This window comes from Syngnathus typhle, linkage group LG7 (genome assembly GCF_033458585.1).
Source record: "Syngnathus typhle isolate RoL2023-S1 ecotype Sweden linkage group LG7, RoL_Styp_1.0, whole genome shotgun sequence".
Classification (NCBI taxonomy): Eukaryota; Metazoa; Chordata; class Actinopteri; order Syngnathiformes; family Syngnathidae; genus Syngnathus; species Syngnathus typhle.
Window position 1 is genome coordinate 7,847,346 of NC_083744.1, and position 24,994 is coordinate 7,872,339.

The 24,994-nt window shown below is 41.0% G+C and overlaps 1 protein-coding gene across 1 annotated transcript; it reads right to left on the reverse strand.

The window, feature by feature from the left end:
- Window positions 1-7,303: 7,303 nt before the first annotated feature.
- Window positions 7,304-23,963, reverse strand: sf3b3 (splicing factor 3b, subunit 3). Its single transcript, XM_061282956.1, has 27 exons — window positions 23,844-23,963; window positions 23,112-23,222; window positions 22,506-22,661; window positions 22,039-22,209; window positions 21,540-21,712; window positions 21,321-21,462; window positions 21,039-21,151; window positions 19,878-20,015; window positions 19,618-19,721; window positions 19,306-19,471; window positions 18,265-18,360; window positions 17,605-17,677; window positions 17,310-17,461; window positions 17,081-17,236; window positions 14,704-14,859; window positions 14,166-14,309; window positions 12,374-12,496; window positions 12,139-12,293; window positions 11,800-11,974; window positions 11,090-11,295; window positions 10,785-10,941; window positions 9,948-10,073; window positions 9,480-9,692; window positions 9,184-9,282; window positions 8,675-8,818; window positions 8,487-8,591; window positions 7,304-8,120 (listed from the first exon to the last, which is right to left on the reverse strand). Exons 2-27 carry the CDS (start codon window positions 23,179-23,181, stop codon window positions 7,980-7,982), a joined length of 3,654 nt encoding a protein of 1,217 aa, XP_061138940.1. The 5' UTR covers window positions 23,182-23,222; window positions 23,844-23,963; the 3' UTR covers window positions 7,304-7,979.
- Window positions 23,964-24,994: the final 1,031 nt, after the last annotated feature.

Here is a 24,994-nt window from a genome sequence, read left to right on the forward strand (position 1 = left end):
TTCCCCCAAAAAACAAATTACAGGATTCCGATGTTATTAGAATTCCGCGGTCAGGATCGAAACATAGTTGAGTTTTGGGGGGCAAAGAAAATGCAGTCTACTCTGCTCATATTGCGCAATGTTCAAGTAAAAAGAAGAAGTAGAAGAAACAAAGGTTTATCTTACCGTCTAGCGTGTGAAAACGTGACATTAGGCTTTAATTGTGATAAATACTGTTTTCTAAACCGACAAGACTACAATTTGCCAAAATGGAGTATATTGTCAAGCCTAAAACGTGTTTTGGTTGAAATCCAAGCATGGTGCAATGAAACTCAGACTATCAAAACATTCTGGAGTAAGCTTGGTATCTAAAAACCCAAAACGGTCAAGAGCAAAAATATTGGACGTTTCTTTAGGTCAAAATGCACATAGGCAGGTACGCAATTCACAACGAAACATTCTGGTAAAAAACTCAAATGTACTTTGTGGGCTCTAACTCAAACCTTGAATGCAGGAAACCAGTTGTTGAGCTTTCAAGTTGCAGCCAACATGCAAAAGCTGAATAGAATCCAACAGGATGAAACCGTGACCTTGGTCTCTTACACGCATGCGCCCACACACATACATTGCGTTCACGCGGAGTATGAATCCAGCACCTCTCGGGTTTCCCCCAGCGGGATACAATGAAATGTGAACTGGTTTGTGGAGAACAGTGACTGAGGAATATGAAGAATGAGGTATTAACTGTAAAATCTCAAGGTTTTTGCAGGTTTCAAAATATTTTGGCGAAGGAAGACACCAGGCCAAACGTAAAAGTTCACACACACTCGCGGGCGCACGCACGCACACACAAAAACACTTGGGGTGCTGGTGTCAATGAAATGTACATTGTATGGTGTATAATTAGAATTTACAATATCTGCACAAGAAGTCAAACACAAATGGAATGATAATTGCCCTGTTCTGCCTCCGATTAAACAGCTGGAGATGAATATCAGATTTAGAATAAATTGGATTTCCCAGGCCATGATGTTTTTTGCTGAACATATTCAAACTTTCTTTGAACTTAATAAGATTATTTCTGGTAAAAAAAAACCTGCAGATATATATCGTCAGAATAATCCAATTGTTTTGGAGAAAAGCTCTTCAAGTAAACCTCAACTAAAGACAAAGCCCTGGAATTCACTGGCTATGTATTCCAGTCAAAAACAGTAAACCTGAGCACATTTTACCAGGCCTCCTCACACACTCTTGAACCTCAACCCGGGCTAACTGAGGGCTTGGACTTTTTTATATTAGAGTCGTCATGGAGATTTCCTCCCCAGCACTGTTTGCATGCAAGTGTGTCCATGTGTCCCCGCAGGAACCAAGAGAAGTGTGGGGACCAAGGGAAATATCCAGGGAATTATATTTTTCCACTGACACCATGGACACTAAAGTGCGAGCGTGTGTGTGTCCTTGAGATTGAAACTGAGGCTTCACATGCAGCACATTGAGCGTTAAAAAAATTACAAATCCACCCATGCATATGGTTTTAGTTGAGGATTTCGTTTTAATAGAACAGCAAGCTTGATGGAATTGGTCCCATAGGCATGGTGCCATTGGAGTCATGCATGCGGTTTTTAATTCAGGATTGGCTGGAGACTTTCGAAATTGTCACTAACTTACGTGACACAGAGGGGAGGAAAGTCCAGTAGGGGAGGTGAGGGGGGGGAATGCAGGGCCAAGATGGGATCTCTTTAATTTGGGACAAGTTATGCTAATTAACTCAATTATGAATTATGGGATAAAGACAAAGAACACATACAATTTCAAAATGCTTGTATACAGTACATGTTACCGCCCTACCTTGGGACAACTGCAGTATTTGGTGAATGCGTGACTCCAACCTTGTACATCTTTGTGTACACAGGGCTGGACTGGCGCAAAAAAAACTAAAATATATACAGCTATATTGCATCATATAACCAACAAATTGGGTTGCACAGAACCTCGGCGACCGGTCTGCGACACGTGCCATTGCAGATGTCAGAAATTGTTGCGTAGCATGCCGCGCCCATCATCTCTCGTGTTGGTCTGGTTAGTCACATGATGTGATGGATGTAGTGCGGTTTTGCCTGTCTACTTCCCTCTAGGCCTTTTTAATTGTAATGTATTTATAGAGATGGGAAAAAGGGCTATAGTCCAACAGAGGAGAAACCCAATTTGATTAAAATGGCGGCTGGCTGGAGGTGAGTAATTGGCAGGTTGGCTGCGACATCAAATATAGTCAAACAAGAACAATTCTATTCAGTTCCCAGTAGCAGTCTTGACTGGATTGATGGTTTGAGTTGGAATCCAAAATAATAGGATTTGCAAAAGTGATGTAAAGAGTAACTACTTCAAAATTAGAGGAACATAGTATGTAACAAGGGAGACAAAAGGAATAAGCCTGAGCTTTTTTTTACAGCTGCCAATACAGTTAACAAGCAGTATTTTTAATCACATACATGTGTAAACATGAAACCAAGATGTTTTTGACTTTTATTGTAATACTAAAAAACAGATGAACCAGTTATTTATGCTGGAATTGATTTGAGTTTCATGATACGTTCTGTTGCAAAAACATTTAAAGAAACAAAAATAAAACATCTTTCACTTGTACACACATCCTATTTAAAGAAGCAGATGTCCCAATGATTGAATATGTAGTACAACGAAATCCAGTTGTGGTGAGAAGATTGACAAAACACATTTTTCTTAAAAAAGCAGTTTTACAGCTATGCGTCACGCTCTGCATGCAGCATTTCATCTGTAATTGGGAATTAGAAAAACTTGGGGTCACCTAGAAAAAGATGAGTAACCACATCGTTTACCAGCGACCGAATATCATTCATTGAATATCAACAGCATCTGCTAGTGGGAATCAGCATTAGAACAACAGACAGTCTTACGCCATAAACCATTGTATAAACCTATTGGTCTCATATGTGTTGACCCAGAACAAACTGATTCTCCTACCAGACTACATTAATGGCATGGGAAATTTATTTTCGTTGTAACACATTGTTTCTAATTTCCACAATAAACACAGTGCTATTCAATTATACCAGCTTAATAAAATTATTATAATTCAATCTTTAAATTTCATCAATTCATGGGAGTGCACCGGTTTCTGAATTTGCACGGCAGCATTTATAGCATAATAAAATCTGACGGCATATTCAGGTTGCATCACAGGGGACAAGCATGACTCTGTGCAATATGAAGATAGGATCGTCAGGGTTATCATCGAAGCTAATTATTGCATTTCCAGCTAAGAGGTCAGGGCAAGTGATGAATGACGAGTCAAATACCTCCGGTAATTCTGAGGGAAGGAAATCAGTTGATCTGGATGATGCACTAGAACCAAATAGGAATTCCAGGCAAAAACATTTTGAGACCTGTGAGTGCAGTTTAAGGACAGGAAACCGCATCTCCTGTTCCCCTTCAAACTCCTCGTGAGTATGTCAGAAAGATTATAAAACCATCGTGGACCCATAAAAGTAACGGTCTTTTATTGGTTCTTCAAAAAAAGGAAGCTTTTGGTAGTAAGAGTCAAGTTTCTTATAATTCTTTTTTTATACTCATCACACGTTCATAGCATCACTGGCTTGGGGGAATGACAACAAAGCCAAAGGGAATAAAGCAACCCCTCGAGACTCCGCAAGGTATTGTCATCATTTGAACTTAATGTCTGATAACATTCCCCAGTTACTAATTTGGATTTTTTGATGTGATATGCAACAGTGGCTGAGTCATTCCTTACAAAATAGAGATCAAATCGTGATGTTGACTCCCACTTTGCCCAAAGGACATTTTGTACCAAATAAAGGCACTTTCCAAACCTTTTCCTGAATTTTTACTGACACACACTGAAAAGTATTTGCGACGTCGAGCCCCGGACACGCAACACTATTGGAAGATTTCGTTCTGATCTGAGTGCAGAAAATTTGGAATCGATACACGCTTTCCCACGCCCATTTGAATTCTTAGTTTTGTTGACGAGATTTAACGTTGTGCCAGGAGTTAACGGGCAGTTAGCAATCTTGAAGGGTGCACACAAACACAAATGGTCTTTTTGCAATGACCTTGAAGTCTGCACTCTGACAACAACTTAAGTGAAATTTCCTTTTTGCTATCAATTTGGATCAAATGGCCATCAGATTACATTTCTGTAAACTGAAGCTAAAGGACAGAACAGTTTAGCATGAATCTCCTGTTGCATTGTGGTCCAGTGCATAATATTAAAGTTTTTTACACCCTCCCGAATATTTCTACGCTACATAAACCTTTCTCATTCCCTTAATAACCATTTCCACATTCTTCTGTGCATGTATTGTATCTTTACAGGAAATAAAAGAACAAACACATGACATTTTCACGTGTCCTGACTCCTGCACCGGTTGGTGTGCCTCCTGCACATTGCTCCGATTGAAATTTCATTTTTTTGGTCCTCATCTGAAGTGCGTTATCAAACTCTATCACAAGACTATGTGTGGGACAAAGACGAAAAAAAAGCTCTTTAAATAATCGCCTTGAAATGAATTAATCAGGCAAGATGAGAAAGCAGGGATATGCAATTTGTATACAGCTAAATAGGTCAGGAAATGCTCTTTTATGCATCGCAAAATGAAGAGTGTGTCCTCAGGATTGGAGCCAGTACAGGACAAAGATTTGCGCCTCCCGCAAATATAATTTACTGATTTAAATTGTAGCAAAAGTACACACGAGAGCATACTTGCATGGGTCATGCTTTTCTCCCACAGAGACAACCCACATTACTATATGACGAGTGGTATTGAAGCCACTTGCAAAGGATTCTTTTGTTTGTGCCATTGTATTGTTTCTTCCAATGGCGTGTTTAATTAATAACAGCCAGGCCTCGGAATGATCATGTCTGTGTTAATGGTGTCCTCCAGCTCTTACAAGCAAAATAGATGACTGGAGTTTTGTCTTTCAGACATTTCTTTTGAATAGGTTTCCAGGAAATCACACCACAGAAAAGCAAATCACATCTACCGAAATTCACACGTGTCATTTTCCGTGTCGAAAACAAATTATTTCCCAGTTAGTGATAATTGATTACACTTGATTCTCAGAAGGGAAACTTCTCGTGCCCCATGCTTTACAAACATTGATTACCGACAGAAACGTGACCGGGATTTTTTTTTTTTTTTTTCCAGCATCAGAACATAGATGTTGGAGCTATATTAAAACAGCTGCGGCAAACATCAGGAAAAATGGCACACAGCTTCAAGATGAAACAAGAGTTTCTTGGGAAACTTGGAATGTTGGCAAGTTAGTTAGCGCTGTTAATATTAATCGATTATCTAACAAGGAATGAGTTTTTAAAAATCGAATAATTGTTGAGAGACATTTTTTTAACTAAAAATTGTCCAAATCTTCTGATTTCAGGCTCTCAAAAGAAAAATTTCTGACTTTTCTAGTCGTTCACAAAATCAGACTGATTTGTCTTTTGTGTTTAATTAAAATTGGGTAGTAAACACTAATTGGGGAAAAAGGTTTTGAATAGACTATAGACTACGCAAATAAAATGTTATCTAAATATTTCAATAATCGATGAAACGATGAATAAAATAAACACTTTTTTGTATCACATTTTCAATAAACAATTCACAAACAGTGCCAAAGTATCAATGTTATTCTTGTAACACTTCAGGCCATTACATTTGAGTTCAGTTCAGTGTATTTATACAATAGTGTACATGAACTCATGATGGAAAAGCCATAATTCATGATGGCAAAGCCATAATTCATGATGGCATACCGCCAGTAGAAAAATGTTGAAGATGAAAAAGTCCATCTTAATATATATATATATATATATATATAGGATTTTTTGTTTTTTTACCGTACAGTATAACTTGCAGTTTTTTTTGCTGGATTTTCTTATTGCGTTCTGTTCTTCGCACGTTTTCAGATACTCAAATCCCCCAATTTTTTGTCACCTATCCTTAATTATACCATTTTACTGTTTTCATGTAAATTTATATCAAAATGACTCAGCACATTACATTGCTAAATATAAACATTGTAAAATATTGTTGTTACTGGGATTTTTTAGCATTACGCAAACTTACTTGCAATTCGTAGCTTCTCAGTAGGTCTTTCCCATTATTTTGTATTTGTAGGTTTGAGCATGTTCGCTGTCAGAAATCTCCATAGGTGGTCGGTCTGCTGCCTTCAATCTTGCTGCTGTGGAGGATTGTAGCTAATATCTGCTACATTTCATTCATCACGATTTGTCTGGAGTATAATGTGCTGCAGATGCGTTGAAGTTTGCAGAGGCCTTTCCTAAGCAGAATCGGAACAAGCATTCCTCCAAGTATTTCTGGGTCATTGCACTTCAATGTTCAAAGTCAATCTAAGAGGCCACTTTTTTATTTCTCCCCAACTCACCTTTTATCTCTTCCCCACTTCCTATTCCTCAGCTTGCATTTCCAGCATTTGGAAGTCAATTCAACATTTTTTTCAACAGTACAATCTTTGCCACCATCTAAAATGATCTAACTGGAAGAAACAAAGGTGAATTGTACGTATTTGTATTGCGCGTGGACTGTACATAATTGTGGGAGTTATTCTGCTTCTGGCAATGTGGTTATTGATTAAATAAAGAATCTTCTAACACTGCCTATTACTTCAGGCAAATTGCTTCCAGGAAAAGTTTGTTACTTTTTAAAATAATTTGGTTTCTATATTGTCATGAGGTCAATTATTACGTGTCGCTTATAAATCAAAATAACAGCCGGATGTATGACTTGATGATACATCAGTAATCTTTCACGGGACAGAATGATGATCGAGTAGTTTGAACTTTGGAAAATTTTAACAGTTTATGTTTTTACAGGCAGATTAAAAAATCAGTCAAGTTTCACTCCCAATTATCGATTCCCCACTGAGATTCCATGAATAATTACATCAGGTCCTATCTACTGTTTATTTACTCTTGAGCGACACTCCTGTGAAAAACTTGTCATGTTGTCAAGGAAAAGAATAGTGCTGTTGCTACACTAAGAATTTTGTTTTACATTCTGTAATTAAAGCTGGTCATTTTCTTTTGTGTGATGGCAATATAAATCACGAATATACCAATACAGAATGACAAGGAGAAATAAAAAAATTAAAAAGTATATTTTCAAACAACCAGTCAAACAATTAAAAAATTAAAAAGACATTCTTCCTAATAGCTGGATGTAATAGAATGATTGTCTGGTCTGACAAGTGAGAAGGTTAAGTATGCATCCTTGGTTGGTGTTGAAAATGGAAAGAACGCAAACGGACATTTTGTCAAGTAGAAAAAAACAACTTTATTTACAATACAAACTGTCGTCGTGTAGCCCACAAATGGCTGTTACTTCTTAACAACTTGCTAGAAGCCTTTGTGGTCAAGGTGGGGGAATTTGCAGGCCTAACCAGGACAACACTCCGCTTAGTGCGCTCATCCGCCCACCTATTTTCTCAGACATTTAATGCCACATGATGGCAAAACATCACCCACCGCAGACAGGAGACAAAATGTTTTTTCCCCCTTGGCCTTGTATCAAACCAAAACATTAAAACAAAATACCAATACCACCTTCTTACTAATCCTGCCATTTTTAGGTCACATTAAAACCAAAATATGTACATGTAGAGCTCCACTTTTCTTCAGAACGGGGCGATGTGTGCTGCCAACGTGAGGGAAAGCACCTTTCTTTATTCATCAACGCTGTGTGACTACTGTACGTTTGGAGATCAGTCATGTCAGTCAATTAAGCAATTGGTCTGCTGACTGTGGCTCCACATTGTGGTAAGGGTGACAAACCAACCACTGTCAGAGTGAAAAGCTGTTAGCTACTTTAAGTGAAAGGGCTTTTTTCTTTTTTTATTCTTGGAGTGGAGTCTTCGTCAATTTGTGTGAAATCAATTATGCATTTTTATGAAGTTTGAGCCCCTGTGATGAAGCTTGACGTCAGCAATTAGAATGCATAACGTGTGCGGATGTCTTCTAGTTTCTTGGAGACCTCGGGTGGTGTCCTGTCTAGTTCCTCTGCCACACTTTTCTGTTTGTGAGGCTCCATGCTGTTGAACTGCTCGCACAGGTCTCCGTCAATCACATTCTGCAAGTTTGCCAGACGAGAACGACGACGGCGTGAGGACACTATCAAACTACAGCTGTCACTATAGAATCTTTCCAAATTGATGGATATAAAATATTCCATCAACCAATCGAGTGATTGGATGGAATTGTGACTCAAAAAACTGTTGTGGATTTTGCCTTGAAGCTCCTTGTTTGAAAACAGCATGTTGTACAAAAATAATTGAAACATTGGACAGTTGTGTATTCAAGACATAGGAGGTCAAATTAAGTTGAACTCTAAAAGGCTTTGAGTGGAATTTCTGGTTCATCTCAAAAAGCCCAATACCTTGAACTTTTTGTGAGCAGCATATACAAGGTATTATGATGACGACGACGATAAACTCACCTTGACAGGGAAGTAGTAGGACCTAAAGCTGAGATGGTCCCTTCCGCACAGTGGCGGGAACTCGGAGCGCATGTGCATCTCTAAATGCTGGAAGAAATCATGGTCCTGGACAAAGAGAAGTGCTTTGATTAATTTGAAACGATTAGTACTCGTCAACCACAATAAAATGACAAAGGACAGGTTTTCACCTCATGTGATGTAAAGGGGACCAAAATTCCAATGCCTCCAGACAGGGTGGTGTAGACCAGTGACTCTGACCCACCTGGGATCAGCGTGGTTTTCTGTAGGGTTAGGATGGTCTCCCCTACGTGGTAGTTGACGATCATGTCAGCCTGGAAAACACGCACATATGTTCATGCTGACACGGCCTGTGACACAGACTCAACCGGTTGTGTGTGGTTAGCCAACAAAAATGTGGCGGGCTAAAGTGTGGTGGAAAATGCAGTACGTAAATGTGTCACTGTCTGATGAAAACATGCATTTCCGTCCAAACATCATGTTGAGGGGTTTTCTTTGCACATGTGGCCATGATCAGAATGGAACACAGAGAGAAATGTCCCTTTTTTTTTTAGTTACATTTAATGTCAACAATAAATCAAACTATTTCTAGATATTATTGACATCTTGAATGTCCAGAACTGCCTCTTAACACCACTCAGTGTACCTGCGCAACATAGCAATGACTTGTGGAGCTTACCTTCTGAGATGCTCCATTGAGAAGCCCTCTGTCCCATAAGGCTTTGTTGCCCGTTGGATCCTCGTCCACATCATCACTGGTGTTGGGAGGAAGACGGACCTGAAATGCACAGAATTGACACATGGGTGAAAAAGTGGGATGGGCTTGTTTGTTTTATTTACACCGATGCACCTTCTAACTTCTCAGCTGAGACAAATCTAACTGTTGTTCCATCCGTCATTAATTGAATGATAATGTTTGTTTTGTATTGAATGCACCAGACAAAGGAACACAGTAGTCCACAGTCCACTACTCACAATGGTAATGTTCCCAAACTTGTCAGCGGATGCCATGGTGTCGTAGTCAAGCAGACAGGCCGTTGTCACCCAGCGGGGACACGTATCGTCGGCGAAGATGATGAGCTGGTTCTCGTTACGCCTGTAGCGGACCCAGAAGAGACTCTCCTGTACGTCAGAGACCACCACACGCTGGCCAATGGTGTGGATGCCCGTGACCAGATTGGGAACATGCTAAGCGGGGAAAAAGTGGAAATAAAGGAGACACATTGTATACATTTTAACTTTCATCTAAGCATGTGCTTCTACTAAATACAAAGTAGTATCTTTGTATTGTGCGTGAAAATGTTAAGGATGACTAAAGGATGATTCATCTTGGGACAACTCTAGTATTACAAGGGAATGTAAAGTTTGCATTGATAATTTGTGTCCGATCTAATAGCCTTCTAGCTAAAGCTGCTAAATGTTATATGGCTGTAGGCCACATACCTTGTTCTCGCACTTGCGTAGCAATTTCTTTTTGCCCATGTCATAAATTCTCAGGAGTTTCCCAACTCCCACTAAGGCCCGTCCTTGGAATGGCGCAATAGCCAACGGCACATCCTCCACTGGAGTCTGTCAGGAAGATCACAAATTAAGATTTTGAAGACGATTAGTCGGTTTCTGATCAAATATGAAGATACTATGGATGCCAAGCTGTCTGTTTCCAAAACAATTGAGAAGCCACACTGTTTCAGCTAAACAGAGTGGCTTCATTGGAGTGTTTGCAGTGGAACTTTCTTTTTCTACATGCGAGATGAGATTTCTGATTCAGAAAGAGCTGTCGTATTAGCAGCCAGTATAAGTCAGAGAAAAGTGTGTACCTATTGTTTCTGACCCTCTAGACTAGAGTAAAATAGGGAAACCCTGCGTTATGCATTTTCTTTCTTTCATTTACAGTTATACCAGTTATTTGTAAATCTTTTTTATCGACTTAGTTGATTAAATCAGTAATCCGTTACGTTAAACATCTAGTGTGTGTGTGTGTGTGTGTGTGTGTGTGTGTGTGTGTGTGTGCGTGCGCTTGCGTGAGGTCATTTCACCAAGTCTTTCTTAGAAAAGTTGTGCCGACTGGTCACATCAAAGTTCATTTGATTTGATCCCAAACAAAGTGCCTTAGAAGTAGTGTGCAAATGATATAAAACAGCACACAGAATCAGGACACAAGTATATGCTGCATCTTATTTCAGGGGGTTGGTATGTGTGCCTAAACAAATTTACTGCGAGAAAAAAGAAAAGAGACCCCGGTAAAGCAACAATCGTAATAGCCAGAAAACTCAGATCCACCTTGTGCACAAACTCGAGCTTTTCCCCACCACCGGTGAGGCGGTAAGTGTAGATGAAGCCACCCGCAACTGATCTAGGGTTGAGGACCATGTCTCTGGCCACTCCCACCAGGACATACCAGTCATCCCCTGCATTGTGGAAACGACACACGGCAACACTGGACAACACAAAAAAAGAGCACACACACAACATCAACAACAAAAGCGTGTATTCTTTAGAGTGAGTCATGTAAATATTACACTCTGTATCATTCAGGTTTGTCAAAACAAGTCAATACATGTCTGGCTGAAACAAACAATACATACCTGAAGGCAGCTTCATTCTGCTCTAACTGAACTTGGTCTAATGTTGCACCCTGAATTGGGTTGACCAGCCGCACCAGCGAGGCCCACTGCCTAGCGCCAGCTTTTGGTGAACCAAAAATGGCTTCTGGGAGATTCTCATTGAGGAAGGCGGCTGCCATCTCAGCAGCCAGTTCTCGTTCATCCTCACCTGCTGCCTCCACCATTTCCTGCATGCACAAAAGCAACAATAAAAAAAACGCATCAGACCGTCTTGTCAGTCGCCTCGTGCACCTGCTTTTCTTCTGTTCTAACCTCCCTTCTCCCCTTTTTCACATGCCCTAAATAAAAAGTCCATATTGCACATGGTTACTTCGTTCGTGACAGGCTGGCTGGCGCTTGTCTCTCTTGTCTGCAGTGACGCACATTGCTCAGAGACACGTCCCGTGCTACGAGTGTGAATTCAAACGCTGTTCTCCCGCCACTTATAGACCCACAAAGTAGCGCATTCACGAAAGATGAAGTGCAAAGTGGCGAGGGCTAACTGTAATTAAATTGGTCCATCCTGTTGCGTGAAACATGTCTTAATAACTATCAAAATTCAGCTTTCCAAGTCATCATTTTGCAATGTTAATCTCCATTTCTACGTGCTACCAGATGTTTGCCGTGCCCCGAGGATTGGTGGTAATTACTCCCTTTTGTCATATTCTCACCGTGGAAAATGTCCTTCATACCTCAGCCATCTGTTGTTTCCTTTGAGCTTTGGTCGCCTCGGTGTAGGCATTATGGTCAGTCTCAATCAAAATGAGGTTGTTGGTCTCTGGGTGTATCACAAATTTCCTGGGAGTGTACTGCAGGGGAAAAGCCACCTGATTGAAGACAGCTCCCAGTTTCTCCAATGCCAAGATTCTGTCAAGTAAACCATGGCAAGATTCATGACGATGAGAGCCAGTGGGATACGATTGTTTTTCACACTTAAAGACAAGGTGCTGACAGACACATGGCTACTATTCAGGAGGAGTTATGTATTGTTGCTAAGTCATAAATAGAAACGCTGAAAGGAACAGCTCTACCTCAGCGTGTTGGTTGAGATGGCCACTATTCCTTCCGGGCATTGCTCGGAAGCAAAGCCTGAGGCATACTCCAGGGTCTCATATGACAGAGGCGTCAAATGGAAACGGGACTGATAAGAGTAGCTGAGCCAGGAGCGGCTGGACATGGCAAGGACCTGTTGATGATAAAAGACCCTTTTGATTTTGTATTCATACATTAATTGTGATGTAAACATTTTCAAAAAAATAAACATACAGCGTCCTGTCCCTGCATCTTGACTCTGAAAAGCTTGACAGGTCGTGAGCCCAGGTAGCGGGTCCTGGTATCGGACAGATCCCCGGTGACTGGATCCAGGACAGTCCTCAGCAGTACACCGTTCTACCACAAAAAATACACAAAGACACTGTTCAATGAGAAGGCCTGTAATTTAAAAGAAACGAGACCTTACATACTCTCAATGAGATTATTGCATTACTGTAGATACTGAAAATGCGACCGTTAATATTGTGGTGCTGGTGCATTAAATTGGGATTTTGAAATACCGTTTTTTTCCGTGTATAGTGCGCCCCCATGTATAGTACGCACCCCTAACAATGGCATGCTGATGCTGGAAAAAAGCTTGTACCCATGTATAATACGCACCCAATTTTTATGAATTTTTTTTTAAATTTTTCTTTTTTTTTTTTTTTTTTTTTTTAAGTCCCAAAGATCGTCACACACGCAGGGAGGCAATGGGTCCCATTTTTAAAGTCTTTGGTATGGTCTTAACTAGGCTGGATGTCATTTTTTTTGTTGGCGTTGATTTCCCCGACTGCCCCTAAACGCACCACCGCGCTCCGTGCGCACACGGCGGCTCTGTATGGGAGAGACGTTGAAGAGGAATAAAAACACCCTTGGAAACCAAAACTTGCCCCTCGTCGTGACTCGGAGCCGCAACAAATGTTTCGGATTTGTGTAGGGTACATTGTGACAGACGGCAAACTAGCAGGTGATCGAGCGAGCGTCTGATACAAGAGCATTGCGGTCGTATGGAGCGTGTTTGAAATGAACAGCAGAGACGAAAGGAACAAGGCAATGTGTTGTGAAATAAAATATTACCTGTAATACGCATTTTGTTATTTGCTGATTGAAACTGCTAATTAAACTGTGAATTGAAACTAATAGGTGGAGAACTGAACTCTCGCTCTTTATATAGCTGACGTGTCTTGCGCAACCGTTCTGCGCATCTGTAATGGCGGCCTCCGTATGACGTCCGGTCCGCGATGGAGATTAAAAAACAAACAATATTTGACAATAACACACCATCGAGGATTGCACCATCGCATCAAACGATGTGTCGTCAATTATGAATTTTACTAAGTGTGTTGGGCAGGATGGCTGAATGCGATGCGCGATTGACAACAAACAAGAAGAAAGGTGAGTTTTATTTCGGGGGAGATTTGTCATGTCTCGTCCCCAGTTTTGCTATGTGTCTAGGTTGCCATAGTTTCTGTTCGTGTCACCCCGCTCTTCCTGTGTCACCTCAATCGATGTAACGTGTTTTGTATTTAAGTCCTGTCTGCCCCTCGCTCACCGTTGGATCATTGCATGTGTTACTGTCATTCTGTTCCTGTCTTTGGTAATGTCACCCTGTCTTTTTGTTCCACGACTTTGTCGGTCAGTCCTGTTGTTGGTTTTGTTGTACCATGACTTTATTTAAAAAAAAAAAAAAAAAAAAAAAAAAAAAAAAAAATTAAAAAAAAAAAAAATATTTTTTTTTTCTTTGTACCCATGTATAATACGCACCCCAGATTTTAGGACAATAAATTAGTAAAATATTGCGCACTATACACGGAAAAAAACGGTAGCTTACAAAAGGGTGGCTGTGATTTCCAGAGCGCTTAGGATGTGTCAGCTTCAGAGAAAATATGTATTGCTTCGATTAATTATCAAATATACTCTTAAACTTTATCTGCTTTCGTGCATCCACATTTTTTGAAAATGGGAACCAAGAACAATTATGAGTGGAGATTTTTTTATTATTGCTGATCTGAAAGATCCATCATACCTGAAGCCCTATGTTGAGGTAGAGGAAGCCGATGGTTCCTTTCTCTCCAAGTTCATCCTGTTTCTCAACCCCTCCCATTTCAACAATACAAAGACTCTCTGGCTGGGCTGGAAGAGCCTGCATACTCAAAGGCTGCAAACAATCCTACAAGAGAAGGAACAAATATATAGTAAATTTGAGCCTATGTTTTTTCAAATTGAACGAAAGTTAATGTTGTACAAATTCAGATTATGAGACCCATCAGCAAGTCTGGTATTCTCTGAAAAGCCTGAAAGCAGCATGCCATCAACTTATATGAAGTCAAGCACCTAGTAATGATTCAAGTCTTGAGGGAGATTCGACAACATCTTTTGCACAACACTCGGCCTCTACTTAATCTTAAATCTACTTAAATCACTGCAAACCTAGCAACAAAGAGCCTCATAAGACTTCATAAAGCTAGTGTGTTCATATTTTTACAACAGCTATGAGTGCTGGAAATGGTGGCAAGATTAAAAGCTTTATTATCTGTAACAAGAAAAGAAATAAAAATTCATACCGAAGGATCCAGTGATATGATTCGAACAGTGTTGTCAACCAGTCCCACAGCCAGGAACCGAGAACGCTGTTCACCAGGGGGGACATTGGCCAAACTCATGCAGACCACATCTGCAGACATCTCCTTGCGCTCAGTATACTCATTTAGCTGGCCTGACTGGAGAAATGGTGGAAAAAACAAAACATTCATCACAAAGATTTGAAGAACCAAGCAGACAGTTTATTTATAAAGCACTTTAAATACAAGCACAGCGGTAAACAGTGCTGCATAGTGCTGAAAACAGATACAAATAAATAAAAGATGAAAAGAATAACAACGTGAGCCAATACTCTTCATGGATTGTTTCACAACAATGGCTATTCTTCCCACCACTTTCGTATGGTGCACAACCATAGACAGATTCTCAAGACTGTAACTATCTGCAGCTCCTCTAGAGTTTCCGTGGCAGTCTTGGATGCTTCTCGGATGCTTGGGATGATTTTATAAACCAACTCTGCGTGACACTTCACCAAGACTAACTCTGACCTGATGTGTGGTCAGTCTGCTGTTTTCTTTTAGCTTAATGGCGCTGTTTATCCACATATGTTTTTTAGCAAACTTTAGAGGGTTGCATAACAATAAATATACTGACATTTGATTAAACATTGACTGTTGCAGCGCCATCCAACCACGTCTGATGATATCTAAGGGTATACCCGCCCAGCGCCCTCACAGCTCGGTTGCATTGAATCCCTAGGCTCCCAAAGGTTTTTTAATGTTTGCTGTGGTTGGTGTAAGTCCTTGGTTTCTGCATCCCCGAGGGGATACTTAGCTTGGAGAGCAGAATAGGCTGAGGACCTTATTACACTGGAGAAAGGTTGCCTTTTTGGATTATTACATTTTTGGTGAATAAACCAGCTCAGTGGCCTAGTGGTAGAGTCCGCCCCGAGACTGAAAGGTTGTGGGTTCAAACCCCGGCCGGGTCATACCAAAGACTATAAAAATGGGACCCATTGCCTCCCTGCTTGGCACTCAGCATTAAGGGTTGGAATTGGGGGGTTAGATCACCAAATGATTCCAGAGCGCGGCACCGCTGCTGCTCACTGCTCCCCTCTCCCCCAGGGGATGGATTAAAATCACACGGGAGATGGGTTAAATGCAGAGGACAAATTTCACCACACCCAGATGTGTGTGTGACGATCATTGGGACTTCAAGTTTTAACTTAAAAGAAGGGTAAGAGTTCCTGGTGACGATGCCCCCGAGAGCATACTATACCGACTCCCCTCAGGTTTGTGTCTTGATCCAGGCATTTCCTAAGATCTGCTGATGACTAATCATGATTCACGACTGCTAGTCTTCCCCACACATTTCTTTTTAGCATGGACCAATGATGGATGACTTTAAAGCAGGGGTCTCAAGTTCATCCTCACGTTCTGCAGGAGCCTGATAATTGAATCAGGTGTGTTTAACGAGGGAAACATGGAAAAGATGTAGGAATGCGGCCCCCTAGGACTGGAGTTTGAGACCCCTGCTTTAAGATCTTCTGTTTTTGTAGAATATGAATGAAGCCAAAAAGTCCACTCATTTTGATTCATCTCATTACCCATTTTCCTTTGTACTGCCTCTTCCTGTTGACTGAAAATAACATCCTAGTGCCTGAAGGCTCAGCTTGCGACCATCACATGACCAAATCCAGAAAACAGGCGAGCAGTGTTACCCTAGCTCCGAGGACCCTGATGTCATTTTCAGTCAACAACAAGCAGTGAAATGTAGGCCCTCAGCGAGGAATACACACAGGCGGATTCTTTTTCTTTCTCTTCTTAAATATCTCCAAAACAATTGTCATAGGAATTGATTTCAGGAGGAATCCAACATTCCTTTAGAATTAACTGAGGTGACAAGCATGGCTCTAACTGTACTGAATGTGGCTGGAAAACTCATCAGTGCCCTAAGACTTCTTTGACGCCTATCACTGAAAAGGCTACAACAATGATCTGGGAAGGACATCATCGTCAGAACTGCTTTGAGGTCCTGCTCTCCCATCTGGAGATTTCAAGTCAAGGCCAAGGACAAATAAGGCCAGACACCAATAAAATGTCTCCATTAAAAATCAAAGATTTTGACAGCCTTGCCTGCAAAGAAGAGCGCGATGAAGATTCCAGCAGGGCTCCTTCTTGGGGTTGACATCAAAGAAAGTAGTAAATTGTCTCAACATGACGCAGTGAAATGTTCGCATCGCTATTGGCAGTGGTGGAAATTGAGCTGAATAGTTGGCTAACGACCATCTGCTCAAACCAAAGTACGCTAAGTGTGGGTTTTGGTCCCAACCAACCACAAGCAGATGACAGACAGATCGACGGTATATAAACACAACATAAACAATAAACATTTGCCTACCGGGTCCATCTCAAAGTAAACCAGCTCACCACCCGTGAGTGCGATAACCACTTGCCGCTGGTTCACAGCACAGCGGACAATGGTCTTTTTACCAGGAGTCTTCCACTCATTCACACGCTTGTCTGCTCTGATATGGCGGATCCCATCTGGGTATACCTATACAGAGCAAATGAAACGGAAACCACATGAGTGAATCACGCTTACAAAGTTCAGAGAGCATTTTACCCACCTGAACGAGGGCATCTTCACCTAGCAACGAGCAGGAGAGGGTGGGAGTTGTTCCTAAGAATCCCGAATCTGTCACCTCCTCCACAGTCTCGCCAATGGACAGAACGAGCGTAGCGTTGACAAAAGACACGATGATATAGGCATCAAATTCATCTAAAAATGAAAAGAAAAGGAGTCGTGACTACAAATAGTTGAGGAAGGACGACTGCATTTCACTCTAGCAATTACAAGAAAAAAAAGACAGAGTGATATAATCTTTCCCTTTATGAATTATTGACAATGAAAAAAGAAAATACCTTCGATATGTCTGCGTACTGTCCACACAGCATTTGGGTTACCGGGTAGCTCGGACACGGCCATCTCGGAAACCTGTCCAAAGTAATTCAAGATGTTAAATTATACGAGCGGGGGTGAGGGTTTCAGTTATCGTAACCAATTCAAGATATGACGAAAACTGGTTACCAAACTGATAGAATAGTAAATAAGAATCCAGTCTTCTATTGAGAGCCAAGCAGCTTGTTTATTTTGTTTTATTTGCGAGATTAAAAAACAAGACAAGACAAGCATGCTATGAAATTTGATTGGACATCTGAAAGACATGAAGTGCCTTGATTGAAGCGGCCATCTGTGTAAATTTACCAGAAACATGAGGACCATCTGATAACATTTGGGAGTTTGGATCGGGAGTAACGCTTGTCAATCAACCTTGGTTAAACCCATTCTGACTCCCACAATGGAGAGCACGAGACCAAGAAGAAATTCAAAGGAACAACACGTACACCTATGTGAGCACATATGTAATTTAAATAATTCCCTTTTCACTTCTTGCAAGTTTGTATAAAACTGACCATAGGTACGTATGTATTCACTCACCTTTTGGGGATGAAATTATTGGTCTTAATCATTTATTACATGAGATGTGATTTCTAAATCAATCCATAAATAATTTTATTTACCTCCAGTCCATGCCTAAGAACTCTTAAAGTAGATTTGGGTCCTCGTCCACAGGCGACATAAAGCTGTGGTGTGTCTTCATTGGCCAAATCAGCAATCTATCAGAAAAGGAAGGAGGGGGAAAAAAAAGGGTGGATATTAAGAATGTAATGGTATAAATATCTTCACATTAAGGCTGCGGTATGGTATTTCTGTGGTGTGAATAAGATACACAAACATTTTAACACGAACATACCCAAACGCTCAAATTTATCGCTCCTCTAAGTCTAGCCTCTAGCCAGCCACGGATATTTCATAATGCAACTTCAAGCACAAGATGGGTCATAGTAAATACATTATGATGCAAGGTATACAACTAGTACAAGTTATTGTTTTACCTCTCTTATTTGTGTACAACTTAGCTCTGTTAAGCACCTTTGTGTACTGAGGAAAAAAAACTTTTATCTTTAGTAAAATAGTGCAGCTGGTAAAATTCACCAAAACAAACTAAGAGAGTGCACAAACACCTTTCTCATGTTTAGTTATCACAGTGATGCCTCGCAGGAGATGTGTTACAGAACCGACGAGGGGAGGCCAAAGAGGAAGTTTATGGATGTGGTGCAGGAGGACATGCAAGTGGTTAGTGTGTCAGAGGACAGCGTGAGCTGTAAACAATTTATCCGCTGTGGCGACCCCTGACGGTAGCAGCCGAAAGAAGACTGAGGCCCAATTTAGAAGATACCTTTAATGTATGACACACGAAACTAATGATGCTTGAGAATGCACTAAGAAAAGAGGGAAAAAGCACCGAAGCCCTTGGCAGCCACAGCGACCGAACCGAAAATACACAAACCAACGTAATTTGGTGAATGCTGAAAGCTAACCCTACTTTGAAACCCTACTTTGAGACGCTAACCCCAGTTTGAAACCCCAACTCTAGTTTGAAACCAAAATCCTCTAGTTTTATTAAGACTTCTTACTCATCTCGCGTCTGACTAACATTTGATCAAGAAAATACGAGCAGTAACAATATGGAAGACACCAAACTTAAAATGTACACCCACCTGACAGGCCATGATTGGGGACAAGTTCTCCTGCTCATCAACCAACACCAGATTCTTGAGGGGGCGGGGCTGAAAGAAGAAGGTGTCCCCTTCTTCTAGAGGCATGGCAGAAGAGAACTCTGGCTCCTCATCATCATCGCCCAAGTGGGCAATCTGGTAAAGGTAACTAGAAAAAGGTTCAGTACAACATTATTCATAATGATGTAAGACGACATACGCAGATTAAACACAGCTAAGAGAAGAAAACCCAATGTGTTTGTTTTCTATATTAAAAAATAGTGATATTCTTTCAAAAAAGATTATAGCACTTACTGATTTCCAAATTCTGAGGCCACGAAAAGGAAGCCAGTCTTCAAGACACACATAGCTGTTGCCACAGGAATTGTGTCAAAGTACTTCAGCCTGATTTCTGTGACCTAAACAATCAGAATTGGTATATTACAAGATTTGCTTATATTCCATCATATTAACCACAAATAATGTAAATGCGGGTTTTTGTGCAGTACACACAAAGTATAATTTCATTCCCTACTTATCATATGTCATACAAGGAATCAATGCATTTTCCTCACCATTTCTTCATCCGTTTCCAAGGTAACCTTAAAGATATCGCCTTGTTCGGTCTGGGCTAAGAAGAAGAACATGGACTTGGTCTTGTGGGTTGCCGAACAAACAAATATCATTCCACGCTCTGGGTCGTCCAGGTCATTCTAGCAGAAAGTAAAATATTCATTTTTAATACGCATGTTTTTTGAGAACATCACAAGCTCTGCATTTGGTCTGCCTTTATCGTCGAACATTTGTTGACATTTTCTCACAGTATGTTCGCAAAGTCTTATATGTCACAGACAGGTTCCATACCAAGTTCCAATCATTCCCAATTACAGGTTTCTGTCATATGTAATCGGATTCTTTTCAGGAATTCACACTAGCAATTCAAATGGGTCATATGTCCTGCCTGCCTCAGGAAATCTGCTACGTATGGGCACAAAATTCACATTGGTTAAGGTTAAGCTTGTCGTTTGAGCCACTGTGAAAGCAAATGGCCCCAAGTTGTTTGTTTCAGTGTAGAAACATCATTAGATGGCAATGACAAAAAGCAGGTCCAGTTGAGTTGAGAGTTCTCCCGAAGTGCCTGCATGCTTTTTTCCTACACGTACTTTGGCTTCCTCACATGCTCCAAAAACATGGATTGCGAGTGTGAATGTTTTTTTTGGACTATCTGTGCCCAGCTCACCAACGTTACAGATGATACAGTCGCAGGCATGTAACCCAAGCTTCAATTTTTTTATGCCACACTTTTTGATACATATTTTGCCAAATATTTGTCGATTAAGTCCTGTTTTGAAATAAATGCTTCCAGTGGTGACAGAAGGTGTATTTCTGTTTGGCTAAAATTGCCTGAAGGCTGAATGGTGTTAATCGTCTCTCGCGCCATTTTGAATGAGGATGGACTCTCGCCGAAGAGCAACGTTGCACACTAAAGATAGGTCACATCAAATAAACGTATTTGAGAGGATGACATTTTTAACTGAGGCTTTCCAGGCCCACTTCCTTAGTGGGTGCAGCTTGCCAGGTTCGGCCGCACCAGGTGGAAAGTTAGTGGAGAGACCTGTCCAGTGTCAACATCATATTCATCTACCCTTAACGTGACACATGTATTCTCAAAAAACCTTGTCATTCCAGATTACAAACTTATTCTTGCCTGTTGATGGATAGCTAGTATGACTCACCCTTCGACGTGGGATAGGACAGCGAATGTCAGGCTGGTCTCCAAAATTCTTATACGTGATGTAGTTTTCAGAGCAGATCAGAACTCCGCTTGGCCCATCGGAACCACCGGGAACTAGATATGCAAGAGGAGAACTGCATGAATGACCAAGTCTGGTAATTTGCATTATGAGTTTATGTCAAAACATTTTTTGTAAATATTTATCTCTCCAAGCATATATAAAAACCTTTTTTTTTCATGAATGTTGCTCTGAAACACAATCGAGTTGTGAACGTTTGCCTACCAGTGATGAGAAAGTTTCCATGTTCTTCTAAAGCCTCGCTGTACTTGCGGACCACGTGGTTCAAGCCAAGGTCCAGCTCATAGAAAGTGAGTGTCTGTTGCGTGTTTGCCGCAGCTTCTCCAGTAGGGTCATTGTCAGCTTCCTGTAAAGTGGCAGGCATAACGCTTGAATAAGGGTCTTTTTTTTTTTTTTTGGATAATTCCATGAACATGCGAGTACCTCATAGTCCATTTCAAGACAAGCAAACATGGGATTCTCAAAGCCCACGTCCACACCCACTACATGGTAGACCAGCGTGTTGGCTTTGTGGGCCTCCAGTGGGGAAGAGATGGTCAGCCGTGCAGCTGCATCTCTATTGAGAATATAAACCAACTTCTGTTTCTCTATTGCCCCTAAACAAACCAAAAAAAGACGACAGCTCACATTAATGGCACCGTTTCTGTTGAACGATCTACCATAATTGCAATTCAGTATGCAATGTTTCTTACATACGTCCTCTTCTCATGTACATTGCCAGTCAATAGTTTGTAAACACCCTTTAATCCAGTGTTTTTTATTTTATCATTATGTAAACATTTCCAGAAGTGTGCACTATTACTTAAGTCATGGACATTGTGAGGAAATATCAATGGAATTGAGTTTTTTTTTTTTTATAAACAGAACAACAGTGGCTTTCAGTTCACAGCTGTGCAATATCAAGATATTCTATTGAAAATACCTATCATGACGGCTCTGCCTTTGGGGTCCACTGCCAAAAACTGTCCTGGGACAATTCGGCGACAACCACTCTTGCCAAATGTCTCCTGGTGGATTTTCTCAAACATGTTTTTAGACGGATGATATTCCAAGATGACTATACGACCACTGTCACTCCCGACAACAATGTAATCTACAAAAAACAAGCAATCAGAGCAGTGAATACAGTAACGGGGTTTGCCAACAAGACACTTTGGTTTATCTCACAAGACATCAGCATTAGTAAATCCACAATGTTTTGATTTTTATTTGCCTTTTGTGACATCACCACAGAAGGGTATATATACTGGTGATCCAAAAGGCAAAAGTTTGATTATCAAGCCCAAACTGGAAATGGAACTTACTTTATTGTAGCTTTTAAGATACTATGCAACATGCCACAAGAACCGACTTCAAAATCATAAGTGTAACATGCGCTGGGTTGTATACCTTTAGTTCCTCCTGTGAGTCTGAAGGCCATTAGTGAACGCACAATCCCAAACACTTCCATGGTGAGTAGTGTGTGGACCTTTCCCGTGTTTGCGTCTGGTCGCAGCAACTCTATGATCTTTCCTCTGGAGACAACAATCTCCTGCATCTTGGTTCCTACACACAAACAAGACCGATGGAGAACAAAATACATAACCAGGATTCATACAAAAACAACATAATGGAGGTACATCTGATGAGATTTATTTCAAAGAGAAACAGTGAGACGCATCTAAAATGTAAAAAACACAACCCCTTAAGTAAGTAGGAAGGATGCCCCAGCATGCCATTGTTATTCTTAGCCAGGAACAGTCAGATGCTCAGGGTATGGCGAGCAGGCTTATTGTCAAGGAGTAGTCGCCACAATTCTGGTATCTTTTCATGCACTGAATACATCAAATGCTGGAGTAGGTTGGTCATCTAGACCCAGATTGAAAGTGAAAACACATTTGTGTCCTGGAACTATTCAGACACACTTCAGACAACTGTACTATGACAACTTGTCAAGATAAGAAATTAGGCATTAGGTTGACAAGAGCAGACGATAACATTGAGGCGCAAACTCACCCGAGAAATTTCCATGGATGGCATGTGTGATGCCAGTGCCACGCTGTAGCGTGATGTTGTAAAGAAACATGGCTGTGTCTCACTGTGGTTTCCCCACAAGCCCAGCTCAGTCTGAAAAAGAGGTCAGGTCGGTTAGCTTTAGGAAGGCATGTTATATATAATCTAATCTATTTACTCTGCATTAAACTTTACATTCGTATAGCAATGAAACAACCACTTTGTCTCTTTGCTCAGTATCTGCCATACTCCCACAATCTAAACCAGGGGTGCTCAAGTCCGGTCTTTGAAACACCTAGCCACCTTGTTTTAGATGTACCTCTCTTCTAACACACCCGATTCAAGTCATCAGCAAGCTTTGGATGAGCCAGATAACGATCACTCAAACGCGGCACTCAATTTGTGTGCGTTTCAAGGAAAATAACAAAGAAGCAACCTTTATGTTGTTAGCATTGCTCAAACTGCTAGCTTAGCCGGCGAAAATGATTTTAAATTCGATATGAATTTAACAAGAACCATATATTTGCAAGTTCAAATATGTGCGATGAGTTAGTGTTGCCCAAAGCAAGAACTTAACTGACAAAAAGCGTGCACAATAACGCTACTTCATATTCACTGTGGCGTGAGCCCATTCATACAAAGTGCGAATCTTCCGATCTTACGAGCACACTTTGCACAAATACGGTATGTGTTTGATAACAGACAAACAGCAAATTCGTAAAGTAGCATATTTACCAGTGTGCTAAACAAGATGATTATGATTTCGGATAGATACAATTGCATCAATTTAATAGTCTTTCGATGCAAGGAAGCCGACGACGTACCGCCGTTTAAGGGGTCTTTTCACAATTTGTACTACGTCACACAAGGTAGCGCATAAACTGCCTGACAAGAATCCGTAAAAAAGTCGTATAGGCAGACACATTCCAGCAGATGTCGACAAAGACCGCACAAGGGTTACAGGCTGACTGTTCCTCATCTTGAACAGTTGCCCCCTCCCAAAAAAAGAGATAGGAAAAAAGCATTTTATTTTCTTTCTCAGTACACCCCCCCCCCCCACACGCACACGCGCACGAACAGAGCGACAATGGTGATTTAGAAAAGGCCCGACCGGAAATAGTATCTTATTAACCATATTGCTGCTCGCTTGACACCAATAGCCGTCTGTGATGGAGAGATGCAATGAGGAGCGTTTTCCCCAGGGGTGAAAAAAATACGCACACCCTCCACCTGCTCTTAATGCATGGATTATGACGAGTCGGCTACTAGATCAGTCTGCTTTAGTATTTTTCCCCCCCGATCATTTTTACTCGAGCGGGATAATGCTCGGACTCAACCCTTCCTAACATCTGTCTTGGGCTAGTTTGGATTCGCTAACATCCTCCACAAGCAAGCGTTATCTAGTCATCAACGCGTTTGGCATTGAGAGCGTGCATAGCAGAAGAAAACACACATTTAGATTCAGAGTGTGAGACGAATCAGCAACGAGCGACTGGGTGAAGCGGGGCTGACGAGAAGGAAAGAGAATTCTTGAAGTCAACGCTTTTGGGAGATCTATCCACCGAAAATCTCGTGAGGAACATCTGATACAGTAAGGTGAATCGTTTTTACAGTGTGTTGTTTTTATGCATTATATTGCAAGGAAGTAATGTTTCATTGCGTTATAAGGATGAAGATGCAAGCATCTCATTCACCGGTGCTGGAGATGAGGTTTTTTTTGCATCTGCACCAGTTGGAGCTTCACTCTACCTCTAAAATGTGTCCCAATGTCAGTTCTTTGTCACCTTTCCCACCCATTGGGCCCTCAGTTCGGTGCATTTGTTCCTTATATGGCCGCTGTACAACACACTTAAGCTTGATTAAGTCTGTATTATTAATCTTGTTTT

What these genes read in the sequence shown, in the direction of transcription:
- sf3b3 (XM_061282956.1), bottom strand. Translation starts at nt 23,181, where the DNA reads ATGTTTCTTTACAACATCACGCTACAGCGTGGCACTGGCATCACACAT. An exon ending in CAGAATGAAGCTGCCTTCAG is followed by an intron (nt 10,942 to 11,089) that starts GTATGTATTGTT and finishes TGTGTTGTCCAG; the next exon opens with TGTTGCCGTGTGTCGTTTCC. An exon ending in AGCTCGAGTTTGTGCACAAG is followed by an intron (nt 10,074 to 10,784) that starts GTGGATCTGAGT and finishes TCTTCCTGACAG; the next exon opens with ACTCCAGTGGAGGATGTGCC.